At 40.1% G+C, this 27,681-nt stretch overlaps 2 protein-coding genes across 3 annotated transcripts in view; one reads left to right on the top strand and one right to left on the bottom strand.

The window, feature by feature from the left end:
* Terf1 (telomeric repeat binding factor 1) overlaps window positions 1–17,178 on the top strand; it is a 29,270-nt gene extending 12,092 nt beyond the window's left edge. Inside the window, exons 5-10 of one of the 2 annotated variants that reach the window (NM_001012464.1) lie at window positions 323–472; window positions 1,025–1,137; window positions 8,250–8,309; window positions 9,257–9,345; window positions 12,338–12,444; window positions 16,261–17,178. In NM_001012464.1, the coding sequence (NP_001012482.1) occupies window positions 323–472; window positions 1,025–1,137; window positions 8,250–8,309; window positions 9,257–9,345; window positions 12,338–12,444; window positions 16,261–16,422 (681 nt within the window). In that variant the 3' untranslated portion in view covers window positions 16,423–17,178. The remainder of the gene's footprint in view (window positions 1–322; window positions 473–1,024; window positions 1,138–8,249; window positions 8,310–9,256; window positions 9,346–12,337; window positions 12,445–16,260) is intronic. The other variant, XM_006237729.5, reaches the window with a different exon arrangement.
* Window positions 17,179–26,946: 9,768 nt separating this feature from the next.
* Sbspon (somatomedin B and thrombospondin, type 1 domain containing) overlaps window positions 26,947–27,681 on the bottom strand; it is a 30,573-nt gene continuing 29,838 nt past the window's right edge. The window contains exon 5 of the mRNA NM_001399482.1: window positions 26,947–27,635. Within this exon, the coding sequence (NP_001386411.1) occupies window positions 27,518–27,635 (118 nt within the window). The 3' untranslated portion in view covers window positions 26,947–27,517. The remainder of the gene's footprint in view (window positions 27,636–27,681) is intronic.

The following is a 27,681-nucleotide window of genomic DNA, read 5'->3' as shown; positions in this document are numbered from 1 at the left end:
TACATCCCTTCAGTAAAGATAGTAAATTTGAATTTCGAGTAGTAGTTATAGATGGGGACAAAGAGTGGGATCAGATTGCAGGCACAAACAAACTCTAGCCATATTGATAATGCTTTGTTTATAATCTGTTTCTTTCTTTGTGTCTGAAACAAAATGTAGGGGCATTAACAAAGAAGACAATAAGTTGGTCTTTTAAAGCAGAATTATAACTCTTAATTGTATCTCTATTAGTTTATTTTTATAAAATAATTGTTTTTTAATCAAATATATATTTATAAGAAATGAAATTTGTATTAACATATACATTTCTGTTGTTCTTTAGCCTTTAGAAAGAAAATTACTTAAGATAATCTCTCAAAAAGACGTCTTCCACGTCCTTTTTCAACGCTTCAGTTATAACCTCATGATGGAGAAAATTCAGAGTTATGTGGAGTGTGTGTTAAATGAGAAATCATCAACTTTCCTAATGAAGGTACACGTTTGCTCAAGGAGAGAGAAATTGTTATAACAAAGAGTACTTAAAAGAGAAAGTCTTAAATGTAATCCAGATTTTAAGTTAATGGGTTATTAAAGTGGCCTTCTTTATTAATTTGAGGTGGTTTTACCACAAAATATTTAGGTGTGTACATGAGTAAGTACACACGTGAGTATGCACCAGCAGAGGCCAGAGGAGGGTGTCACATCCTTGCACCAGTTGTGAGCCACCTGAGGACAACAGAGGCCAACTCTGATCCTCAACAAGAAAAGCTCCACCACTAAGCCAGTCTCCAGCCACTAAAATTTTATTTAAAATTGCCTAGAGAACTTTGTATCTATCAAATGTATTTGCGTGAGGAAAAGGCTTCCATAATGCCTATAAGGCAAGCAGTAGCTATGGAGTCGCAAGTGTTGTCAAAATCATGAACCTCATTTGGTGCCTTGGACCTGTGAACAGATGATTCTGCTGCAGCTGTCAGAGACCGTGCTACTTGTTTAAAACGCCTAATACATCCTGTTTTTCCCTTCATAATCAACCTTTTTAAAGGCAGCAACAAAAGTAGTGGAAAATGAAAAAGCAAGGACAGTAGCTTCGGAGGATAAAGCAAAGGCCACCAACACTGGAACAGAAACGGAAGTTAACTCGAATAAAGGAGAAAGGTTTGTATGCTCTTGATTTTGATTGTTTTAGTAATGTACCTCTTTAACTAAATAAGTGATGCTAGTAAGCCATAATTGAGTAATTGATGGGATCTCTAATTGATAGTTTGAATATGTGGGATACTATAGAGTTATTCCATGACTTACACGAATTATATGTTTAGTAATGTAGGGAGTGAGAAAATGTCAGTTTAATGTGTATAAATTTATTTACTAATTTTAGTGAAGGTGTGCTTAGGAAATGTGGTTGAATTTGGAAACCTGGTTCATTTGCCTCTTATTTGAATTCAGATCTCACTAAGTTATTTTGGAATTTTAAGATATCATTCTCCCTATTTTCAAGAATATGATGCACTACTCAAAAAAACAAAAACCAGGGGTTGGGGATTTAGCTCAGTGGTAGAGCGCTTGCCTAGCAAGCGCAAGGCCCTGGGTTCGGTCCCCAGCTCTGAAAAAAAGAAAAGAAAAAAAAATACAAAAAACAGCAGCTGGCCCCAAGGCTGCAGGAAGTGCACTAGTTAGTCCATCTATTGAAGACATACTTCAGTTCAGGTTGTCTGGAAATGTCACACATTTTCAAGGCTGGTTTTGCTTTTGGATTTTGTTTTATTTGTTTTGTTTTATTCTTTTGAACAGCTTTTTATGTAACTGCAGCTGGTCTTAATCAAACATTCACTGTCCCTGAGGAAGACTTTAAACAGATCTGATCCCCTGCCTCCACCGCCCTGGTGCCACGTTTATTATAAGTATAGGCCACCACACCCAGCCGGGGACTGGAAGGGAGGTTAGCATTTGGGAATAGGAGTGTCAGCCCGTGGGAGCTGGCTCTCTTTTCTCTCCGAGTTGGAATTTAGGTAGTCAAGCTTGGCAGCAAACATTAACCTTTTCCCACTCACTTAGCCGTCTCTCAGGACGCTAAGGGTAAATTTTTAACTTCTGTCGTAAAAGTTAACCCTATTGAAGAAGATAAACTTAGACGATGAGGATTCTCTATTGTTTACATGTGTTTCTTAATTATTGTGTGTGGAGTGCATGCTATGTGTACCGTAGTGCATGTGTAAAGGGTATAGGATGTTATGTAGTTGTTTGCTGCCTTTGAGGGTGGGTTCTGGGAACTGAAATGAAATCATCAGATTTCAGAGTAAGTGCTGTTCCCCACCGAGCCATCTTGTCAACCCAAGACCTCTGTTTTAACCCATGTTAGATTCTTTCTGTTGTTATACACTTAACCAAAGACTGGGTGGTTAGAACCTTGCGATCTCTGGATGGATGGATTTGGTAACCCACATGATACTTAAAGTTCCAAGGAAGCTATCTTAACTATATTTAAAGGTAGGAGTTGGACCCCAAGTTAGATAAACACACTTCATTGTAACCCTTAGGACTAGGGCTCAGTTATCTTAGTATCTTCCCTCCCTTTGTTCCTTTGTATCCCAGGACAACTTGTTCCTCATTCATCGCAAAGGGTATATTGAAGTCCTGTTTTGTCATTGATAAACAACCCGTTTTGAGAATTAAGTATCTCATTTTGGCTTCATTATTTTTTGTTTGAAGCCATCTTGCCCAATGTAATAGTGCTATATAATAGAATTAAGACCTAGATCATGATTCTTGGAGATAAAAAGTACATTTCCTGTGTTCTCTCCTTATATAAAGCACTACTCACGTGTTTCAGAGGCTCTCCTAGATATAGACACAGTACAGAGCGTAAAGTAGAACCCTCAAGTTCTCATCTGCTTCTTTATACTGTGACTCTCCTTGTCTTTATGCATCCAACTGTCTTTTCATCTCTGAAACACTAATGATGATTTACAACCAAGATTATAATGTGCTTTGTACCACACAAATACATCCTTAAAGTAAGTTCTAAGATTGGCTTTTGCAAAGGTAAATGTTTAGATTTCTTCCCAACTTAAAACTTTTAGTTTGGGGCTGGAGAGATGGCTCAGCAGTTAAGAGCACTGACTGCTCTTCCAGAGGTCCTGAGTTCAATTCCCAGCAACCACATGGTGGCTCACAACCATCTGTAATGGGATCCGATGCCCTCTTCTGGTGTGTCTGAAGACAGCTACAGTGTGCTCATATAAAACTTTTAGTTCATAGTACTAGAGATTGAACTCAGGAGAGGACATGAAACATACTTTTTATTTTTCTGTTATTGCAAATAAAGTTTTAAATATATATTCTGATTGTGGTTTCCCCTATCCCTGCTGCTCCTAGTTCTTCCCCACCTCCCTTCCCATCCGGATCCACATCTTTTCCATCTCACATTAGAAAACAAACTAGCATTTAAGGAATAATAATAAAATGAGGTGAATCAAAAACAAACAAATATGAAAAAAAACCAACAAGAAACAAACCAAAAAAGAAAAAGTACAGGAAACATATATAAGTGCAGAGATACATGTTCCCACATTAAAGAATCTAAAAACTACCCCCCAAACCAGAAGTCATGATACACACCCAAAGGACCTATAAGATAGAAAAGGAAAAAAGCCACCACATAATGTCAAATAAGACACTATGAGATAAAGAACCTCTAAAGATACCATCGAATTCATTTTATGTTGGGCTATCTACTACAGGCGTGGGGTCTATCCTCCCAAGTGGTTTCTTTCCCTAGTGAAAACCCTGGAAGAAAACTAATGTTTCATTTGCAAGTATCTATCAATTGGAGACAGTCTTAGTGATGGGCCGTGCTTCTACTTTCCTCCCAGTACCAGGACCCACACAGGCCCTGTGCATGCTGCAGTCTGAGTGTATGTGTGCACCAGTCTGATTTGTCTAGAAGGCCTTGATGCCTTCCTCTCTACGGGCTCTAACACTCTTTCATCCTCTTTTCTACATAGTTCTCCGAGCCCCAAGGAGAGGGATTTGGTGGAGACATCGTTTTTAAGGATGAGTGTTGAAGGTTTTCACTCAGTATAATGTCTGGCTGTGAATTTGTATTTGTTCCCATCCGCTACAGGAGAAAACTTCCCAGGCTGGCTGAGAGAGACACAAATTTATGAGTATAGCAGAATGTTATTAGTCATTTTGTTGCTACATTTCTTCAGGGGAACAATTTGTTTTCCCCTAGGTCCCTGGATTGCCAAGGAGGACCAGTCTCAGCGTGAAGGGGATTCTGAGGAAGGGGTGTCTAGGAACAGCAAAAGAACTACTCATTTAAAGTCAAATCATGGGGAACATGCAGATGACCTGTGTTATGCTTAAGACTAACTTTCTCTGGAGATCTTCAGATAGCTCAGACCAAGGCCCAGTTTTTTTATTTACATATCAATTCAATAATTTACTCCAGATGCCTTTTTGATTATCCCACCAATCAGTATTTCATGACTCCAGCCCCCTGATTCTTAGGAAGAAAAGCAGCAAGCACTTTTTTTTTAAGATTGCAAATAAATTCAGAGATCTGCCTACCTTTATAAGCAACAACAATAAGCTAGCTGGGTAGGATCTTGCTCTGAGATAGCCATTCCTACTACGCCCAGGCTGATCTTGAACTCAGGAATCTGCCTGCCATTATATTTTTCTGACAAGCCGGATCACAGTGCAGCAAAGCCTCTGTTCTTTTAGGTCTCTGAAGCTCCTTATTTTTTTTTTTTTAAAGATTTATTCATTTATTATATATAAGTACATTGCCACTGTCCTCAGACACACCAGAAGAGGGCATAGGATCTCATTACAGATGGTTGTAAGCCACCATGTGGTTGCTGGGAATTGAACTCAGGACCTCTGGAAGAGCAGTCAGTGCTCTTAACCACTGAGCCATCTCTCCAGCCCCTCTGAAGCTCCTTATACAGTTTATATTGCATCCTCATATTTTGCATAGTTGAGAAATTACATAGTCTTGAACTCATGTTTTCAAAGTTCTTTTCCACAGCCTTAAGGACTGTCCTGAAGGTCTCAGCATTTACCAGTTTGCTAAGACATTAGCCACACCTTTGCCTCCCAGACTCTGATTATCATGGAGTCATTAACCTTGACAGAAAGGACACTCCTAGAAGGAGGAACATGAAAATATGTATATTATTATACAAACAAGTCGTATGCTCACAGCAGCCATGGAGGCCCATGTCCTGCTGACTCTGTTCCATGGGCAGAAACCATGTCATGCTGTCCCTTGCCTGACCAAGCCAGACTCAGTACTGGACTATCTAATCTCAGGTTCTTTGTAACCTAAGCAGTACTGTGTCTGGGTTCCATCTCATGGAGTGGGCCTTAACTCAGAGCAATCGATTAGTTACTCCCACAGGTTTTAAGCCACTATTGCACCAGTGTATCTTGCCAGGTCACTCTTAAAGAGGGTTTGTACCTGGGTTGGTCTTTGCTTTACCTTTCTTCTTTGGTAGTGTGCAGAATACATTCCTATACCATGAATGCTAATCAATAGAGGTAAAGACTTCAGGAAGGCATCAGCATGATTTCTCCTTGTTCAATGAGTTGTGTAGTTGTTGTCTTAAGTAATATTAGGACCTTATTGTCAGTTTACTTTGGCAACAGCTCAATTACACATAAGCCATTCCTAATACTGGAAGTTTCGTTTGGTGACGAGATGTTCACTTGGGGCTCTGACTTCCCTTGTTTGACTATTTCATTTAGACGCCTTCATGGATGTTTGTATTAATAGAAAGCTAGTACTGTATGGCATATCGATATGACTCCTCAAAATGGCTCTTAGTTTTAGCTTTCCTTCTCCATATTTCCTCCCTGCCTTCTTCTCCCCCTCCCCATCCCATTCCAGTCCCCCTGCCATGTCCATCCATAACTGTCTATTGTATTCCATTTCCCAGGGAGAAGTCTTTTCCCACTACTCCCTACTATCTACCTAATCTCTGTGGTGATATGGACTGTAGCTTGCTTGTCAACAACTTCACAGCTGTCATCCACATATAAGTGAGAACATAGGATATTTGTCTTTTGGGGTCTAAATTACCTCTTAGGATGACTTTTTTTCTAGCTCTATTTACCTGAGAGTTTGAAGATTCTGTGTTTTTTGGTTTTGGTTTGTTTTTTGTTTGTTTGTTTGTTTGTTTTGTTTTGTTTTTTACAGATGAGTAATATAAATAATACTTTTGACCAGTCTCTCTGCTGTGTTTGCAACCTTCCCAACCCTTATTTCAGCTGACATTTGCGTTATTGCAGTGATTGGATCCCTGTAACTCTTATTTTACTTAATGACCACAAACAAAAGTGGTAATGTATCAGAGTATCAGAGGGTGTCCTTGAAGTTCAGTCTGCCTACTTTCCCCTCTCAAGTTCCAGCATCACAGGGGTATACTGCTTTACTCAGCTTGTCAGAACATAGTCTGTCTGTGAAGTTGTATGGAAAGAAAAAATTTCCAAGGTAAGCATGATGGCCCATACCTGTAATCCCAGCACTTGGGAGACTAGAGCAAGAGGACCTTGAGTTCAGAGCTAACCTAGTTACGTATAATACAAACCTCAGCACAAAACCCATAATTCATTGTTAAACTATAGATAAGATGTTGTCAACATCTAGTGTATTGGGGACCCTGGGTACACTCGCAAACCACCAGGACACAGGGGGTGCAGAGCAAAGGCAGAAGCAACTGCACGCAGTTGCAAGCCTTATTAATCCTTATATAGATATGAATATGCATTACTTCAATTTCCATTTTGGCAAGATACTATAACATCATTATTCCTACAATACCAGGAACAACTGAAGCAAGACTAAACAAAGAAATACAACTAAACAAAATATTCACATAACAAATCACCTCTCTTCTTATTATCAAAATATACTTGCCATTACCAAGAGAGCATGAGAACCACTTCCACAGAAACAGGATATAACAGAACATAGTTTAAGGCCAAATGAGAAAAACATTTTCTTCTCAGGGGCAGCATTCCAGCCCCTACTTGCACCTGTCACCAGTCCTTACTTGACCCTGCCTGGGAGCTGCATCTCTATGTCTTCACAGGATGTCAATATTGGAGTTAAGATAGGCAGAGGTTTTAGTGGTTTTGTTTTGTTTTGAGACAAGGTTTTACTAGGTAGCCTTGGTTGGCATGGAACTTGCTATAAACCAGCCTAGTCTCAAACACAGACATCCTGAGTGCTAGGATTAAAGGATGTGTGTGCCCAGCTGGTTACAATCTTTATGTATGGGGTGTGGCTCAGTTGGTACTAGACTGTCTTGAATAATGCCTTGGATTGGATTCCCAGCATAGCGTGAAACCTGAAATGGTAAAGTACACATAAAACCCTAGCACTTGGGAGATGGAAACAAGTTTAAGGTCTGTTTTGACTGTATAACAGGCTTAAAGCCCGCATGGCTTCAGCCTTGGCCCTGTCTCAAGAATAAGACAGAAAAAATGAGAAAAAAAAATATCAGATGCAAGAACAAATGTGATTTCAGAAAAGCGAAACAGATTTGTGGGAGGATGGAATTGAATGTGGTTGTGCTGCTTTTATGGATGGTACTTTAGTACCAGCCAAGGAGGGTTTTTTTTTTTTTTTTAAAGTTCAGGTGGGAATTTAGTGGTTTATAGCTTCTTTTTTTTTTTTTTCCGGAGCTGGGGACCGAACCCAGGTCCTTGCGCTTTCTAGGCAAGCGCTCTACCACTGAGCTAAATCCCCAACCCCGGTTTATAGCTTTTATACTAGGACCTGGGAGATTAAAGCAAGAGGGCCATGAGTTTGATGTTTGCCTGGATTACACAAGACCTCATCTCACTTCCTACCCACCACCACAATCTCTCAAAAGTTCAATTTGAAACTGCTTAGAAAGAGAAAAAAAATAAAGTTGAACCCATTAAATTATATACATGAAGCACATGCGTTTTCATGTATCAGTTGTACTCCAGTCAAGCTGGCAGAAGACACATCATGGAGTAGGAGTTTTCTAAAGGAAAAAACATGATAGACACTTGATTGTAGCATTAACTGTGTTTGGGGAAGTCTGATTTGTACCTCATAAACACATCTGAGTAAACATTTGGCTACCTTTTAGTGGACTAGATAGCTCTTAATCCAATCAGGCTTCCTTTCCAGACTGGTTTCTGGTAGATTGAAAGATGTCTAGGCTATACTTCTCTTATATAAAGTTCCACTTGTATATGATCTTAGATTTTTTTTTCTTTTAAAGTGTTAATGGCCAACAGTCTGTAGAAACTGAATCCTTGGTGGATACAGGATCCTCAGTAAGGTAAAGTATGACATTTGTCTTTGTCCTTAAAATCACTGATAAAAGCAATTTATATATATTTAAATATAGTTGGCATGTCAGTACTATGATTTAGAGGTGAAGAGTTTGAGAATAGCATTCTAGACAATACAATTGAATATTTTAGAAGAGAGGAAAGGTAAGAAAGGATTTGCTTAGTTATAGAGTATTTTTTGTAGATAAAAGTATAGCTAAAATGTGTATATATTGGGTGGGGGTAGCAACCTAAGTTCAAGCACATTGATTTTTAGATTCTGTTTTGCTTGTATATAAGATTAGAGTGATGCAGGGCTGAAGAGCTATTGAGAGAGCACTGGCTACTTTTTCAGAGGACCTGGATTCAAGTCCCAGCAACCACATGGCAGCTCACATCTGTCTAACTCCAATTCCAGGGGATCTGACATCCTCACACAGACAGACAGTTCAGGCAAAACACAAATGAACATTAAATAAAAATAAATTATAAAGGAAAATTAGAATGTTAGCTTTGAAGTACTGTTTAAAACATGTCACATTCATTATTTCCAGCGTATAACTTTACCTTTACAAAAAAGTCTTCGACTCTATAAAGTGAGGGATCTAACAGTAGATAAAGAAATTTTTGAATTCTCCTGCAGAAAATGATTTAGAAGCCACAGGGAAGAAGAAAAATAAATGTATGTGGTTTGAGAGGTGTTTGGGAGTTCTTGTTTTGTTTAGTTTTGTTTCTCTCTCAATGTATTTGGAAAACTGATAAATCTTCATTTCTGAGTAGATGAGCTGTAGAAAGAAAGATAAAACAAATGGAAGTTCAACAATAAAATTATTAAAAAGTAACATGGACCACTCAGAGAGCAACAAGAGAGACAGGCCAGTGTGGAAGATTCTGTAGCAAAGATGAGACAGGTCTAGTCTCCGGAGTCAGTCACAAGCTCTCGTGTTTTATTTAGGTCTCACAAGAATGCCTTATCTCCGTTGAAAAGCAGACGTCTTCAGCCAGATTTCAATAGGAATGAAGCAAGAACAGGAACTCTTCAGTGTGAGTACGACTGCTATGGTTGAGAGGGATGGACGTTCTAGCTCCCACCTTAGCACTGCACACTGCAGCACGGCGGCTCAGCAGACCGGAAGCCTGCTTCAATAGTCTGGTCTGATTTGTTGGCGTGTGTTTGGCAGTTTTTCTGCTTAGCTGTATTCAGCAGCTTTAGACCTTGGAGTGATAAATACAATCAAAGTTCATTGTTCACGTTGACTGAGTGAACTCTTGAGTCACTACTTGCAGGGGAAATACAAAAGTTTAGGTTTGCTTAATTTTCAGTAACTTTTTTATCAAATAATCACAGTCTGGTTTTATGTTTGTTTGTTTAAAGACACTGTGGTGTTGGCTCCTTAGTATTGACTCATTGCCAGCAGCAGTATAATGTGTGTCTGAATAAAATAATATGTAACTCTTCAATGTTGCCTTGTGATTTCCACAGGTACACATGCATATGCCCACACATAAATAAATGAATATAATTTTTAAAATTCAAATAAAGACTATGAAGTGCTTTACTTGTGTTTGCAAATGTACATTTAAGCTTTAGAGTATTAGATGATTTAAGTAGAAATCTGTCCTCAAAACCAGTCTTCTGTTTTTCCTAGTCACCCGTGATTTGCTGGCTTACCAATGTAAATAAGAATAATTTTGTTCTGTTCAAAGCCTGGCAGTGAGGTTTAGTCTTATTTCAAACTTTTGATTGTCTTATTTAGCCTCCTGGGTTCTGGAGTTACTGTGTGTGTCTCCATGCCTAGTTCTTGTGTCTTATGTAATCAGGGCTTGTAGCATGGTTTTCATGATATGAAATTCTACTTTGTCGAGTTAAATTTATTCTCTATCAACCCTTCCATCAGACTTCTTGTTTCCTTGCGTCTTCATTTTCTTTCTATTTTGCCTGGATTTTAAGTCTATAATTTCAAATTTTCTTAAATGCGAAGAGTACCTACTGTCTTTTTCTGTAAAGCTTTTTGTCTAAGTCTATAATACTCTTTAGAAATAAATTTTGGTCATAGCTTTGCTAACAAGTTGATTTTCAGTTGCTACAGTGGAGAAATCTGACTTGTAATACAACTTTCCCCCTCTTTATTTATGAGTTCTCCCTTACATGACCAGGTTTTCCTAGCATATGCACTTAATGCTGGAGACCTCTCCTAAATTACTGCTTTCGTTTTGGATTTCCGTTTAGTTAAAGTGATTTTTCACTTCTCTTTAGATTTCCTGAACTTATGGACTATTTGCACTTGCTTATTTAATTTCCAGGTAATTGAAGCATATTCCAAATATCTGTTACTGATTTCCACCTTAATTCTGTTGTGGTCTGAGAACAGCTCATAGACAAAAGGAGACCTACAACCTAAGCTGGCCATAAACTTGCAACAATCTATTCTGCAGTGGCCTCCCAAGTGCCAGTTGCCAGAGGACAGCTTTCAAGAGTCTGTTCTCTCCTTCCACCAGCAATTGAACTTGGATAGCCAGGCTGCCCACTAAGAACATTTACTTGCTGAATCATCTTACCAACCCCTGAAAGGATTTTTTTTTAGTGGTTTATCCTACTCTTGGTCTGTCATGGTGATTGTTGTTGATGCATACCTGAGTGGAACATGTATTCTTTTATTAAATGGAATTTTTTAAAGTTGTACAGGTCAAGTTGTCAATAGTGCCTTCCTGATGTTCTAGTTCTTATTTCCTACCTATATATTCTAAAAGTTGCTGAGGAAAAAACCAAGCTATCATTGCAAGTTTGCCTCTATGTTAGCTCCCCTCCCAATTCTAGCCCTATTTAAAGCCTTTTTTCTAGTACTGAGGTTTTTGTTTGTATGTGGTGTGTTTCCATTTTCCTGACTGGAAACAGTAGCGTTGTCAGACTCCCAGTATGTGTGGGTCCTACTGCATTCCTGAGGGGTTGCCGTTACACCTCAGCACTATATCTTTGTGTGGTCCAAGTGCAGTTGCATTGGTAAATCCCATGGCCAGTGCAGTGGACCCAGGTAAATGCGTTCAAGGGAGCAGCTTTAGCTCAGCTCTTGGCCTAAGTGTTTACTACTTTCTGGAAAAGCTATAAAACGTCATAGTAGCAAAGAAGTCAGTACACTCCCAGGAGCCGGTCAGTGGTGTCCTGCTTTGACTTCCTTCATCTGTTTAATTGCCTATCTATGAAGAGCTTTGGAATCTACAGCGAGAGGGGATGATTGAGCTTTGTAAGAATTAGAGGAGGGGCTGGGGATTTAGCTCAGTGGTAGAGCGCTTGCCTAAGAAGTGCAAGGCCCTGGGTTCGGTCCCCAGCTCTGAAAAAAAAGAACCAAAAAAAAAAAAAAAAGAATTAGAGGAACCATGTAGACAGCTGGAATGTTGTCAAGTTATAAAAAAAAAGTCTGATTGGAATTTTTAGTCTAAATTATAACCAACTATAGACCATGAAGATGAAAAGGTGCAATTATGTCTTCCTATGAATAAGAACAGTTATTTCTTTAGCATGTAACATTTGCTTATAGATGCATGCTTTTTATTTACATTTTATGATAACGAATTCAGTGTTAGAGTTATTCACTAGGCATGGTGGTGCTCACCATGAATACAGTACTTAGAAGGCAGAAACAGGGAGAGCTTTATGAGTTTGAGGTCAGCCTGCTCTACATAGTGAGTTCCAGGCCATCCTAAACTACATAGTGTGATACTGTCTCAAACAGAAACAAAGTAAAAGAATAAGGAAAGGGTTATTACTGGATCAAGTACTCCCAGCACTATCATAAACAAGATTTCAGTGACCATGTACCAAAAGTGCTTTTGCTTTTCTCTGCAGGTGGGATGATGCTTCTCTGGCAGTCAGATGAACTCCTGCAGTTATGTCACTTACAGATTTGAAGGGAAAAGAATAGAGACAAAGAGTTCATTTTCTTATAATATCTAAAATTAACAGAATTTTACAACTTTTGGAAAGTCCAACTTCCCCCTAATATGAAACAGTACTCAGTGTTAAGTGTTTTTTTCATAGGTGAAATAGCAACAAAACGAAACAGAAGAACCAGTGGAGGGAATAGATTACGTATTTCAAAGAATCAGCCGGACACTAATGAAAAACATGGGCGCAGGAAAAAACAGGTAATTTTCACTATATTTGAAAAACATTTATGAACATTAAAGCAAGCATTTATACTCAGATTTCCCTAGTAGGTTTAACTTAAATAGGATTTTTTTTTTATTCATTTATTATATATAAGTACACTGTGGCTGTCTTCAGATACACCAGAAGAGGGCATCAGATCCCATTACAGATGGTTGTGAGCCACCATGTGGTTGCTGGGAATTGAACTCAGGACCTCTGGAAGAGCAGTCGGGTGCTCTTAACCAGTCAGCCATCTCTCCATCCCTTAAATAGGATTTTTAAGCACTTGAAAACCACATACAAAATAGAAAATAATTCCATGATCATTTTTGTTGTCTTTTGGGTTTTTGTTGTTGTTTTGCGACAGTGATTCTCTTTGTAGCCCTGGCTGTCCTGGAATTCACTATGTAGACCAGGCTGGCCTCAAACTCAGAGATCCACATGTTTCTTCCTAATGCTAGGACTAAAGCATGTGCCACCGCTGCCTGGCTTTGATTAGATTTTTTTTTTTTTTTTTTTTTTTTAAAATCTGGTCAGCTTCAGTGTTTACATGGTTTCTCTCACTTAAATGTAATCATAATGCTATCTTTCCAGTATTGAAAACTGATAAAGTACTTTATCTGATCTCCTAACCTTGACAACAGATCAATAAATCTAGTCATTACTATTTATTTTTCTTACTCAATTTAAGATGTGTTGGGTTTTTCCCCCAACCTGTTTATGCTTGAGTCATTTCAAGTGTAAGAGCTTTGGGAGTTAGGCCAATAGGATTATTTTCTATGGCCCCAAGCTGTTTTGTATAGATGTCTGTCCTATCAGTATACTAGTCAAAGCAATCAACAGCGATTTAGATTTGCTTCCCGCACGTCAGTCTGGCAGGGGTGGGACCTGAACATACTACACAAGTGCTGCTGTACCAGTGAGCCGCTTCATTAGTCCACTGCGCCCTCGTGTTGTTGGGTTAGTTGCTTGGCTAGTTGGTTGGTTTGTTTGTTGTTCTTATGCTAGTTTTCATAGATATAAGACCACTTCCATGCAAGTCTTATCTTTAGGCCTCGTGGGCTTTTTAGTGATCATTTGTCCTCGGTTGTGGCCATTGTAAATGCTTCTTTATCTGCTTAACACTGTGACTCCCTGGGTGAGACCTAGAACAGGGGCTCAGATGGTCAGTTGTAAATTGTAATTGTAAAATTACATTATTTGAAAACAGGCATTGATTAGGTGAATGGAATGCTCTGGAAGTATTTTGAACTTGGGAGTATTCCGAAATACTATTCTTCCCTCCCCCTGACAGATGGATTTTGTATAATCTTTACCCTAAACATGGTATTAGACATCATGGAAGTCAGACTTCCATGTTTGTACCCCTAGAGTTTGTACCCCTAGGTTCATAAACATTGAGTGCATTACATTCTCCTTTCTTTGCATCTCCAGTGCTGGGATTGTCACCACAGACAGCTTTCAGTAGTTCCTTTGATTCTCCTCTGTTTGCCCATGACTTACTCTCTGCTAGATGTAAGAAGTCTAGTTCGCAGCTTGTTCCTTTTTCCCTTTGGGGGTGGGAGTGCTTTGCTTTTGAGACCAGAATCCAAAAGTCTCTGCTGCACACAATGCTTTCCCGGTAGGATTTGAGTACAGATCATAGGTGTCATTTGTAGATAACTATAAGAGAACAGTATTTTCTCTCGTAGGGAAGGTATCGACCATATAATCTATAGAATATATGGGTATTAATGATACCATTGCTTCCTTACCAAAAGAGTTAATATGGACACTTTCAGCTTAGGTTTTATTGTTCAGCTGCCCACTATTGACTTTGGAAGAGAATTTGTTTCAGAAGCTGGCTGACACAATTTTATGTTGTATTGGGGCTTTCGGTTTAATTTATTTTTTTTTTATTTAAATTACTCAGTGCCTACTTGGATAGATTTTTTCTTCTTTTTGTATATTAAACAAAAGTACTTGAGCCTACCTCAATTAAATTTGTAGAGCCTTTTATAAACTTATTCCATTGAAGGAAAAAGTAAATGCCTTTCAGAAGTAAACCCCTTACACCAAGATTACATAGTGTGAATTTTAACACTAGGATTTTCTGATGTGAATCTTACTTTTTCAATTGTATTAAAATCTACATGATGTGAATTCATCATCTTGAGATTTTTAAGACATTATTTTTATATCTATTTCTGGAGTATGTGAATAAGGTGTTCAAATGTTGGGTTTCTGGGAGCTGGAGTTAAAAGCAGTTGTGAGCCATCATCCATCACAATTCTCAGAACCAAACTCAGATCCTTTCCTTTGCAAGAACAGAATGTGCTCTTAACTGGTGAACTTTCTCTCCTCTGCACCTTAATCATTTTTAAGTGTATGGTATAGTAGCATTAAACGTATTCATATTTTCATGTTATCACCACAATATGGACAGTAATGTCTTTCAAAACAAACTCTAGACTCATTAAAACATTCTTCCTTCCTTCATTCTTGGTAACTGCCATTTTAACTGCCTGTCTCAGAATTTGACAGTTCTAGGAACCTCATATCAATGAAATTATACAGTACTTAAGTTATTTTGAAAATTTATTTATGTGAGTGTTTACTACAAGTGTAGCTGGTGCCAAAAAGGTCAAAAGAGGGCCTTGGATCCCCTAGAACCCGAGTTACAGTTAGTTGTAAACTACCATGAGGGTGCTGAGAACTGAACCCTTGTCTTTGGAAGGGCAACAAGTGCTTTTAACCACTGGGCCATCACCCTGGCCCCAGTACCTGTCCTTTCAAGTCTATGTTATTTCACTTAGCATAATTTTCTTAAGGCTTAAGTATGTTGTCAGAACTTCCCTTTTAAGGATAAATAATATTTCCTATATATTGTATGCTGCAAATTCATTCATTCATTGATGGACACCTGACTTGCTTTCTCATTTTAGTGTTGTGGATAACACAGCTGTGCTAGTGTACAAGTTTTGTGTTGCACTCAAATCCTTCTTTTATCATCCAAAAAAGGGATAATTAGTTGGTCACCCATATCAAATATTAAATGTTAGTACTTTCTGTGTGCAAAGTATTAGATTTCAATTAAGGTTTTTTTTTCAGCATTTTCTCCCAATTTAATTGTACATTTTAATAATAGTTGTGTTTTGGGGCGGGAGAGATGGCTCAGTGGTTAAGAGCACTGACTGCTCTTCCAGAGGTCCTGAGTTCAGTTCCCAGCAACCACATGGTGGCTCACAACCATCTGTAGTGGATCTGATGCCCTCTTCTGGTGTGTCTGAAGACAGCGACAGTGTACTCACATATATAAAAATAAATAAATAAAGTCTTTAAAAAAAAAATAATAGTTGTGTTTTGAAAGTCTGTCTTACAAAAGACTTGTACTCTGTGTGTGTGTGTGTGTGTGTGTGTTTGTGTGTGTGTGTGTGTGTATGTGTGTGTGTGTGTGCGTGCGCGTGCGCCTCCCCCATCGCAGGTACACAGAATTTCACTGAGTTCATTAGTGAAAGACTATACAGTTATGAGTTCTATTTAGAAATGTAATCTATTAAGAGTTAGATGAAAGATTCTTAAGATAAGTCAGACTGTTATACATATCCCATTATAGATGGCTGAGATTCTGTAAAACTATCCTAAAATGTTTACGTGGAAATGGCAAGGAAGATCTTGCAAAACCACGTATGTATGTATCTGTGTTCATATATATAAAAATATATTTTAAAAAATCATTTAATTTTTAAGAGTCTAATTATTGCTCTGATGTCTAAAAGATGTACTTTCTTTAAAGAATATTTCTTTGAGTGACTTTTATGTTTTTTCAACAGACATGGCTTTGGGAAGAAGACAGAAGTTTGAAGTGTGGTGTAAGGAAATATGGAGAGGGAAATTGGGCTAAAATACTATCCCATTATAAGTTCAACAACCGAACAAGTGTCATGTTAAAGGATCGGTGGAGAACGATGAGGAGGCTAAGGCTCATTAGCTGAGACTCCGAAGGCTGCCTGGGTTGGTTTCAGCTCACTACAGGACAGTTAAATACTGGATCACTGTGTTGTTTAAAACTTCTTGGTCAGTAAAGATGAAGCATTATTGTGTGTGTGTGTGAGAGAGAGAGTGTGTGAAAGAGAGAGGGAATGTGTGTTTTGTTACAAGAGATTTGTACTGTAAAAGTAAAATTATATGTTATCATTATTTTCTATAAGAATCTTTATTTTCATAAGACATAGAACCCTACCAAACTCAAGCCCCATCCCATGTTGTGTTACTACAGAAGCAAGAGCCTAACAAATAAAGAGTACATGACTGTCACTGCTTGTCTAGTCCATGACTGTAAACTGACCTTACTGAGTGCCACCTAGAGATGGACCAAGTTGGAAAAATCTTTCGATGTGAGTTTGCTGCTGGATTAATGACTAGTGTACCACTTACTAAAGAGTTACTACTAGAGGGGTATGCAAAACGACCCATGAGTTCTAACAAGCCTGGCTTGGCTTCTCAAAGTTTCATTTAAAGGAAGTTGCATTTTCACTAAATATTTATTCATTGCAATATTTAGTCAAAGACTAATAATTAGCATTTGAGTTTTATGTGCCATGCTTAACAAGTAAAAACAAGTCTCAACCTATTGAAATATTAACAGGAATATTACTCAGCGTTGTGTATTTCCTGCAAAGTGTCATCACTGCTTTCCTGTTCTCTTGAATTTGCTGTCTGATATATATTAAACAGAATCATTAATAATTGCTATATGCTTTCTGATCCAGTCTCTACCTCACATGCTGCAGTCACTGTGTTTACCCACGTTGCTGATGATTAGTTCCAAAGCTGGCATCTTGAGTCAGAATAGTCATATGTGTCAACCTCACCCTGTCTCCAACTTCCCACCTCCGTCTGTCCACAGTTGCTGTTTGGCCGACGTGGTATCAAACAGTGCAGTGCAGTGCAGTCTGCTGGGTGTTTCAGTGTGTTTGTTTCTTGAGTTTCAACTGAGACGTGTCTTTGTTTCACCTCATCTAAACCGGAATAACTTGAAATGGGCAGTTTTAGGTGTGTCCAAGGGGACAGACCTGGGGATCAAGTTAAGCAAGACTCTGACAAGTATCACTATGTAGGCAGAATCTAGATTAAGGTTTGCATATATCAATGTGTGTATGTATGCATAAGTATAGGGCAGAAAGGAATCCCGTGAGGGGACGGTTATTGGGACTTTTCATGAAACAAAGGTGTGAATTAGAGGATGGGGACCTTGCTGGGGGTTGAGAGAGGGATGGATTAGAACAAAGTTATAACATGTATAGAAATGCCATGTGAAGTTCAGTTTTACACTAACATGGAAATATAATTTTATTTTTATAAAGCACTTGATCAAGCAGCTAACAGCAAAAAGCTTGGGAAGGAAAGTTAGAAGCTGGAATGGAGCGAGGGTTGGGGCTCCCTTTACACCATGCTGGGTATTAGACATGCTTTCTGGATACTCAGGAAGGTCCAACCTGCACCTCTGACTGGTCCCCAGCTTCTGTGGAACTATTAGAGCTTAGACATAAAGGGCTGGGGCAGGTGTTGAAAGCCCCAGCCCTGATCCAACCTCAAAACATAAGAGAGTGTTTGGTTTTATTACCCTGGACTTGTGCTTATGATTAAAGAAATTAAATTAAATACTCCCAAGTATTTTTTTTTTGCTTGTATCTTTGTCACTGCAGGATCCAAAGTATATCTATATCTAATTTGCTTTTTTTTTACATTATAATCTATTATATGCTTTTCACATTTATTATGTTCTTAACATACATTTGAGCTGTGGAAATAAAGACATCCAAAAATGAGAACAAATAGAATATTTGGAGCGTGCTGCAAGGCAGTCAGGTTTGATCAATGTTAGGCAGGATTGGGTCAGCTTTCAATTAAAAGAGAAAGAAGAAAAACAAAAACTCATAAGAAACTGGGAGGTGGCCAGGCAGCATTTGGGTATAACTGGCTTTTTTTGTTTAGATACAAGAAAGAAGTAGAAGCGAGGCGTTAGGACATCAGCAGGCTCTGGCCTTTCTACGCAGATGGTTACAGAGGTTTGGCTTCTAGGATTGGTTGCCAGGGAAGTGTGGTCAGACTTCTTTTGTCATAGATTCTGTCCACCATTTGTTCAAATATTCAGGCAGTTGGAGTTGCTTCCAGTCTGGCTGCTGGACTTTGGTATTTCACTGGAAATAGAAGTGTGTTTGTATGTGCGTCTGTTTGTCTGTCTGCAGGTATACTATGAAGCTGAAAGCAGAGTTGGGTGCCAAGTGTCTTCCTCGGTCATTCTTGGATTTTTGTTTTTGTTTTTTGAAACCGAGTGTCTCACTGAACGTTGGCCTATCCAGTTTAGTCCTGTTAGCCATTGAGTCCCCCAGACCCTCCTGTTCTTTATCTCCTGACGCTAGGATTACAAGTGTGTGCCACCTCACCTGTTGTTGTTGTTGGTTGCTTGGTTGGTTTTGTTTTAGGGGTGATGAGGATCCAACAGGAGTCCTCAGCCTACATAGCAAGCATACTATCAACTGAGCCATCTCCCAAACCTTAGGTATAACTCTTGAACCATGAAAGGTTAGAGCTAAATATAATTTCTAGAGCAGCCATTAAAAGGGTGGACTTGTAATCACAGGCACTAAAATAGCATACTTGAAAGTATTTCAGTAATCTTTAACAAAAAGCTAAACAAACAGAACAACAACAAAAGGCACCTTTAACTCAGCAGTGTCACTAACAACACTAAAGGGTCTCAACTCCAGAAGACCAGGGCCTCAAAAGTCAGGACAGCGGGCCGGAGAGATGGCTCAGTGGTTAGAGCACTGACTGCTCTTCCTGAGGTCCTGAGTTCAATTCCCAGCAACCACATGGTGGCTCACAACCATCTGTAATGGGATCTGATGCCCTCTTCTGGGGTGTCTGAAGACAGCGACAGTGTACTCACATATAAATAAATAAATCTTTTTTTAAAAAAAAGGTCAGGACAGCAAATATTTTAGGCGTCCAGGCCCTAAACTCTGTGCACTTGGAACGAGTCACAGATAGCACGCAGATGAATAGTATGGCTGTGTCCCTAAACTTCACAGCAACCAATGGTGCTCAGGCACAGCCTCAGCCTGCACCCTACTGCCTTCCCTGTGGAGTTCCTTATACTTGTGCTAACTTCGTTCTGGCCACAGATTATTTCTGAATCTGTAAACTACATCCAAAAGCAGCCATCTGATGGGAATTTGGGTTCCTAATCTACAGGATGCTAACCCGTCACAGCCTCTTGGGCCCACTAAGCTAGACTTGGGCTTTGACCCCTGATCCTCTTGCTGAAGAAGAGAAGGCATTCCTCCAACACTAAGCAGACCCTGTCTAAGGTGAACTGTCCACAGGTAGAAAGCAGCCTGCAAGTGGTGATATAGCTGCCTGCAGGGCGTAGGTGGTATGGTGTGGGATGGAATAAACGGAGCACATCTCCACCTCATCATGGGGACCTGTGCTAGATCAGAATACCTGAAGATAATCGCAATTTTAGCTTAACAGTTATGGAATCAAGACATGATTACAGAGTCTAGAGTCTACTCTCAGGCTCTAGAGATTGCAAGGTCTGGCAAAGAAGGGTGAACTTGGAGCTGAAAGCCAATAGATGATAATGCTACGTAAAATGCTTTTATTTTTTCCCATGTAGTCTGTACCTTGTACACATGCATTCACATCATGGTACTTCACTGTTGAGATGAGTTGACCAAGAATTATAGAAGACATTGTGACACAATAAACGTTAGGGCTCAAATGATCTATAGTAATCAAATGATAAGAGCATTATATTATTTTTTCCCTAGCTATTTACATTTCCTTATAAAGGTAATTTTTTTCCTTCCCTCGGGATTCTTTGAGGCACTCACAAATGTGTACTATACACAATATCTGCATGAAATATCTCATTTCTTGCAAATCTCTAATGAGTAGGCAAGACAGTATTAACTGTTGCACACAAGAGGTGAACACAAACTAGTTGTTTTAACTACCCTGAAATTGTATTAAGCATATCACAGAATGATACTCCACAATAGGAAATTTATTATTCATGTAGGATCTCTCACGTTTATTCCACCATGTCAAAGTCACTAGCATAGGTCAGGGGTCTCAATACCAATGGAAGTCTGTGGTTACAGCCGATAGATTGAGGGAGTCACCCTTGGTAGAATGTGTATTTTGCAAATGCCCATTTCACAGTGTGAAGCACTCTTCCCCTCTGAGATCCCAGTGAGCAGTGACATCAAGTGGCTGTTCCAAGCCCTTCTCCCCCTACCAGGTAGGGAGAAGTCAGGCATGCTGAAAGCTCTTAAGGAATAGCAATCCTAGGATGAGTCATTTTATGGAGATCTCATCTGTTATAAACTTGGAATTCTGAATAGGAAGGAAGTTACATGTATGTTTAACACTTTGCGATGCCAGGAGACTGAACTATGCGTCTGATAGATCACATGTATGTGTGTAAGCACAGCAGGTGCTCAGAAGTAAGGCGGGTCAGCTTCCCCAAGCCTCTTAAATCTCCCATTGCTTCCTGCCTATAATCCCAGCTCCTGAGAAGCTGAGGTAGGAGGACTGCCATGAATTCATGGCCAGCTATGTAACACAAACAGACCCCTTTCTATCTTCCCAGATCATTCTTCACATGAATTCTTTATTATTTTTAAGAATCCTGAGTGGCTCTTAATTAAAGGCTCATTTTTGTGTTCTCCAGCCCTTCTCTGTAGAGATTTTACTCAGCATCTAAATAGACGCTTGTCTCCTCCATTTTGTAGTCATTTAACCTTGGCTGAAGTCATCACAATTCCCCCATGTGATAACACATCCAACTCCTCCATGACTCCTCACTCCCTCTACTCCTTTGCTTCCATTTAATTCTTCCTGTGTTTATTTTGTAGGCCAAGTTAGCCACAAACTTCAGCCTCTGGAGTGAGTACCAGTGTTACAGATGCACACTAGGCAGGCCCCCATTCCTTTAGTGGTTCTTTGACATTGTCAGACAGTTTATTGCTTGACTGCTTTGGTTTTAGTTTGTCATTCAGTCTGACAACCTCTTGAGTATTTTTTTTTTTTTTTTGGTTCTTTTTTTCGGAGCTGGGGACCGAACCCAGGGCCTTGCGCTTCCTAGGTAAGCGCTCTACCACTGAGCTAAATCCCCAGCCCCCTCTTGAGTATTTTTGATGCTTTACATACTGGTTGATGCAAAACAAAACTAGCCAGAAACCGAAATGGTGGCTCTCTCCTTATAATCTGATCTGAAGCAAGAGAGCCAGCTTGTGCTGCAGTTTAAGGCCTGTCTCAAAACAAACAATGGCTACAGACATGACTCGGCAGTTCAAAGCACCAGCTTCGTTCCCCCAGAGGACCTGTATTTGATTCCCAGGACCCACAACCATCTGTAACTCCAGTTCCAGGGTACTTGACTATCTTCTGACTTTTGTGGCCACTGTGCACACATGCTAAAGACAAGCATGCAGGCAAAATAACTATACATACAGGATAAGATTTTTAAATTAAGAACTGAGACTGGAGAGCGGGCTCACAGGTTAAGAACACACTGCTCGGTGGGGATTTAGCTCAGTGGTAGAGCGCTTGCCTACCAACCTCAAGGCCCTGGGTTCAGTCCCCAGCTCCGGAAAAAAAGAAAAAAAGAAAAAAAAAAAAACAAACCTAAAAATAAATACAAAACTAAGAACACACTGCTCTTGCAGAAGACCCAAGTTCAGTCTCTACCATGCAGCGATTTCCAGCCTCCTGCAACTCCAGCCGTGAGGGAAGCCTTGGCTTCTGCTGGCACCTGCACTCAGATGCACATTCCAACACACGTAAACTCAGACACATAACTGAAAATAAAAAAGTTTAAAAAGAAAACAAACCTGGTATCGTGTATTACAGCAGATCCTGGGGTTATGATTAAGTCCTAAAACGGCAATGCTGTGTTGCAGGATAACCGAAGGACACGAGAGTCTGTAGTCAAAGACAGGCCTTGAACTTGTGATCCTTCTGCCTCAGACTTCCCAGTAGCTTGAAGGTCTCTGCCACCATGCCCATGTCACAAAATTGATTAAAAAAAAAAAGTAATCTTATGTTGCTGTAGCCTCCACGAGGCTCCTGTGTTTGAACTCTTGGTCTCCACCTGGTGGCTGTGGTTTGGGAGGCTGTGAGACTGAGGGGGCCGTCTCACTAGAGGATACTAGAGGAAGTGAATCACTAAAAGCAGGCTTCTGAGTTCGTTTTTGTTTTTTGTTTTTTTAGTCATTCCATTTGTTTACATCTCAAGTGGTATCGCACTTCCCTCCACCCCAAGCTTTGAGGTTTTTATAGCCTGGCTTACCCCCCACCCCCACCACATACACACATACACACATTTACGGATGGCATCCCTTTTTTTCTATAAGCCAAAATGAACTTTTCCTCACTTAAACCACTTCCAGTCATGCATTTGGTCACAGCTAAGAGAAGAGTAATATATTCTGACTATAGACTTCCCCCACAGGTTCATGTTTGCAGTGTTTTAGGTGTAGTGGTAGCTGGCTACACCATTTTGGCTCCCGGCTGGTCACACAAACGCATCTGCCCGGGAGCTATCTGGATTCACAAATAAAAGACACACACACACACACACACACACACACACACACACGTTAATTTTAATATGTTTTGTCTTTGCTGCCAAGGTGCTTTTGGGGGCTGTTCCTCACCTACATTTCGGATGATTTTCCTTCTGCAGCTCTAAATCTGATCCGTCTCCCTCCGGATGAATGGTGGTGATTCTCCTCCCAGATCCCAGCCTGAGCAATAAAGGTTCTGCCCCACTCCCTCTCTGTCTAGCCATTGACCGTTGCCTCTTTATTGATTGATCAAAAAACCAATCGGGGGCAAGGACCTTCAGTGTTTGGACACGAAGTTTCCAGGTTTTGGGGGCTGGGATAATTCAAAGCATTAGAACCAATCTCAGTATTTAGGTCCCCAGCGGACAGTGCTTTTTGGGAGGTGCTGTAGATGTTAGGAAGTGGGGCTTAACTGGAAAAGCCAGCTCTTGGGGCTGACCCTGTGAAAGTTTTGCCTAATTCCTAGTTCCTCCCCCCTCCCTCCTTCCCTCCCTCTTTCTGCTCCTTGTCTGTGAGTTGAGCAGCCTCTGACATAAGCTGTCACTGGTATGATGCTCTGCCTTACCAAGGATCCAGGATCAACAGACTCAAGGGCTTGAGATCTCCAAAGCTCGAGTCTAAACAATCCTCTGTTAGCTAGTGGTCTTCAGTATTGGTGACACGAACAGAAAACATGACTTGTACAACTGGCAAGGTAAACTGCCCGTTCTCGGTCTGTGGTCACCCCATTCTTGGTAGCTCAAAACTACGTCTTGTTGAGTCTACATCATGTTTGAGTATTTTTACTAGTAGTTTCTTTCTGGAGCTTGGTAATACATCATAATTGTAAAATCAGAATTGTTCACTGTGGCTTACAATGAGGATCTACCAGCTTTCAGTGTTCCCTACAGGGGGCTCTTCTCAGAAGTTTTCACTTCTCCTCAGGTATTTCAACATTTTGAAAAATATGTTCATACTTTTTACGTTTCATTGGCCCTTGCCATAGGAACCAGTGTTAGGCCTTTGCACGCCATCCCGTCTATGCCCAGCCCCTATACTTACACCCACCTCTGCTTCTCACCACACCTGGTCTCTCCAGGGTTCAGAGTTTGCCGTCTTGATGCTAAAACAGTACTCAGGATTCTTTTTCATTTTTGTATAATGACAGAAAGTAATCTTTAGATCATTGTAATTCTGTGGCTGCCATTTACACCTGGACTTTGTAGGTTCTGTGTATCTGTAATTTACTCATCTCCAGTTCCTCTAACCATACTGAAAATCCCCAACCTGTTAAGAGGTGATGGTATTGTGTCACCACATTGCCTTCTTGTCCAGCCTCCTTCCACCTCCAGGTAATCTGGTTCTCCCCCTCCCCTCTCTGCTCCCTCTCCCCCGCCCTGTGGCTGGCTTGGTCTGGGCTTTTTCTCTACTCTGGGAATCCCCATTTGTCTCTCCTCCGTGTGCTCCCTCTTTCCAGCTATTCTTTGTTGGTCTACACTCCTTTTCTGCTTAGGTGCAGCACGCCCCTGATACCCTCCCAGAAAGGGAGCATGGAGTAGAGACTTCCATGACTTACATGTGTAAAACACATTTTTGCTTTATTCTTGTGTGTGGTGAATATCATCACTGGGTATAGAATTTTAGCTTGAAAATAATTTCCTTGTTGAATTCTAAAAGTATTACTGTTGTCTTTTAGCTTCAGATGTTGCACTACAAGTTATCACATACTGTTCAAATTACTGGTCATATAACATATGAACCAGGTGTTTTCTGTGGAGAATATTTTGTATTCTTTTATATTCTGGACCTCTGTTATGTGTCTGCATAATGATTTATTTCCTTGAAGAAAACTAATGAGCCAAGCTGACAGTCTGCTTTAAAGAACTCTCATTCTCTGATGATCTCTGATCCTCTGACTTTCCTGTGTTTGTGTCTTCAAATTTCTATTTCTTTAAAAATTCACTTTATGGGGTTGAGGATTTAGCTCAGTGGTAGAGCGCTTGCCTAGGAAGCGCAAGGCCCTGGGTTCGGTCCCCAGCTCCAAAAAAAAAAGAACCAAAAAAAAAAAATTCACTTTATGAAGAAGGATGTTAGTACTTGTAAGGCCTGTCTCTGTCTGTTGGAAAGGCTGTCACTCCTTCATACATACCCGGCGACAGCTGGAATAGAACACTGGCTTCAAGTTTAGTCCTCTCGGGGCTTACAGGTTTTGTTCTGTTTGCTCCTCTCTAGGAAACCTAGTTTTCTCTCAGCAAGCAGGAGATGCTCAAAGTGTCCCCCACACTGAGAGAGGCCTCTTGCCTTTCAGGAGAAAGATCCTCAGTGCTGACTTCATCTTCTCTAAATGATGGAAAATGAAGTCCCTTCCCCTCATCCCACTCTTGCTTTTCCATTACAAGAGTCTATAATTTTCTTTCACTCTTTAACATATGTGTCCCAATTGCTAGAGTGCTCTTTAGAACGAGGGTGGTGGCACACAACTGTAATCCTAGCACCTCAGAGGCAGAGGCAGAGGAATCAGAAGTTTGAGTCTGTCCTCAACTAAATAGTGGGTTTGAGGACAGTTTGAGTTACATGAGACCTTGTCTCAGGACTTGTCGCAAGAGGAAAGATACATTTAAAGTCACCGAGTTGAGATTGCCCCCCCCCCATCTATGTTATCCACGTAATTGACGAGGGAAGGAAGAGAAGGAAGCTTGTATCTCTCACCTAAAAGTTGCATATCTCTTTCCTTACACTGAACTGCTTACTAACGCTTCAGAGTGGCAAACCGAACATCCTGGAGCTACAGGTATTGTGAGCCATCCTCCCTGGCTGCTGAGAACCAAACTCCAGTCCTCTGCAAGAGTGATGAGCACATTTTTAACTGCCGAGCCAACTCCCAAATTTAAAGGTTTTTGTTAAAATTGATTTTCCATGAAAATGCCTTTGGCAATTGAATGAAACTATAATCAGAAATACCATCAGGAGACACTTGCTGCCCCTTTAAACTTGTTGTTGGCAATCGGTTGTTACATGATCAGCACCAAAAAATATGCATTTTAGTTAGCTGTCCTAGTGAATAATTATGTTATTCGATTCTCACCAAAGGTATTATACCACTTAAATATTGATTCAATTCTTCAAAGAAAATATCCTCATTTAAAACCAGCTTCAAAACAAAACCAGGCTGAGGCCTAAAATGTAGTCTTGGGCACGGTCATGGTAATCTTCACCAAAGTCGAGTCCCAGATGAGGAGCTGGACAGATGCCTGCAGATGCCTGAGAAACAGCTTGCCGTCCTAAGCCTATGAGCACACCATGCCTCTTAGCCACACAGTTATCTGCCAGCCAAGGGCAAAGCTAATATGTTGTTGCCTATGTAGAGATCATAACATCTGCAGGAAAATCTGTTTCCTACCCTCTGTGCCTCTGCCTCAATGTGCTATAGGAAAAAAATTAGTAAGAACCTTTACCTGAACATGAAGTCAGACATTAAAAGATTGTCTTCAGCCTCTAAACGCTGGGAAATCGTAGGTATGGATGATGATAGAATTTTTATCCTTAAAGCAATTGGCTCGTTCATTGATGCCAAAATTTCAGGACAATCGTAACTTGTTAAGGAATTCCTATTCATCTAGCATGGATATTTGATCTTTTCAGCTAACCAAAAAAGTTTTTTTTTTCTTCTTTAAAAATGTTTTTAGCATGGGTATTGGCTTTTCATTATAAAACATCTTTTGAAATTTTAACATCTTTCCTTGTGGAAAATTATTTGCGATGATTTACTGGAAATAAGTCTAGAACTTACAAAGGTAGTAAAGAGCACAGCAGCTTCATGTGTGAGAGCTCACATATATGTATTATTTTAAGTGAGAAATAAGCTCTTAAGTATTGGTAGTCCTGAATCCTAGCAGTTGGGAGGCAGAAATAGGCAGATCTCTGAGTTTGATGCCAGCCTGATCTACTGAACAAGTTTCAGGATGGCAAAGGCTACACAAAGAAACCCTGTCTTGCCATGCCCCCCCACCCAAAACAATAGACACAGAATAGCAGTGCATGGTGGCACACACCTTCAGTCACAACATTCAGGAGGCAGAGGCAGGCAGATGTCTGCATAGTGAGCCCCAGGCTATAGAATGAGAACCTGTCTTTAAATTTTAAAAGCGGGAGGGAGGGAGGGAGAGAGAGAGAGAGAGAGAGAGAACTGGAGCACATGGTAGTGATTCTAGTACAGACCAAATGTAAGGTCAAAATCTATAAGTCACAGGAGCTTTTACTATGGGTACTTAACTCATTAAAAATAAAAGCAAAGAGACTGTGGTCTATCTTGAGAACCATCCCCAAGTTTTCTTTCTTGGTGGCAAAGTGTAGCAATGGCAAGTGTCCTGGTCCTTAGTGCAGCTTTTGGAGGCCTCTGAAGCTTGGAACTTATCTTGTCGATACTCAGCCCATTCACATGCGTGCTCCGAAGTAGCTCCCAGGTGCTCTATATAAAAATGAATCGGTGCACATCTGGACATGAGCACTGCTCTGCCCGACGCACTTTTTTCCAGGTTCCTTGGCATCGAGGATTCCCGATGGCTTGCCAGCGAAGAGTCTGATTTCTGAAACGATATTGGAGAAGTGTAGGTTCTACTAAAATCAAGCCAG

Source organism: Rattus norvegicus, chromosome 5 (assembly GCF_036323735.1).
Source record: "Rattus norvegicus strain BN/NHsdMcwi chromosome 5, GRCr8, whole genome shotgun sequence".
NCBI classification, from domain to species: Eukaryota; Metazoa; Chordata; class Mammalia; order Rodentia; family Muridae; genus Rattus; species Rattus norvegicus.
The sequence above is the reverse complement of the archived record's forward strand: the minus strand, read 5'-3'. Positions and strand labels throughout refer to the sequence as shown.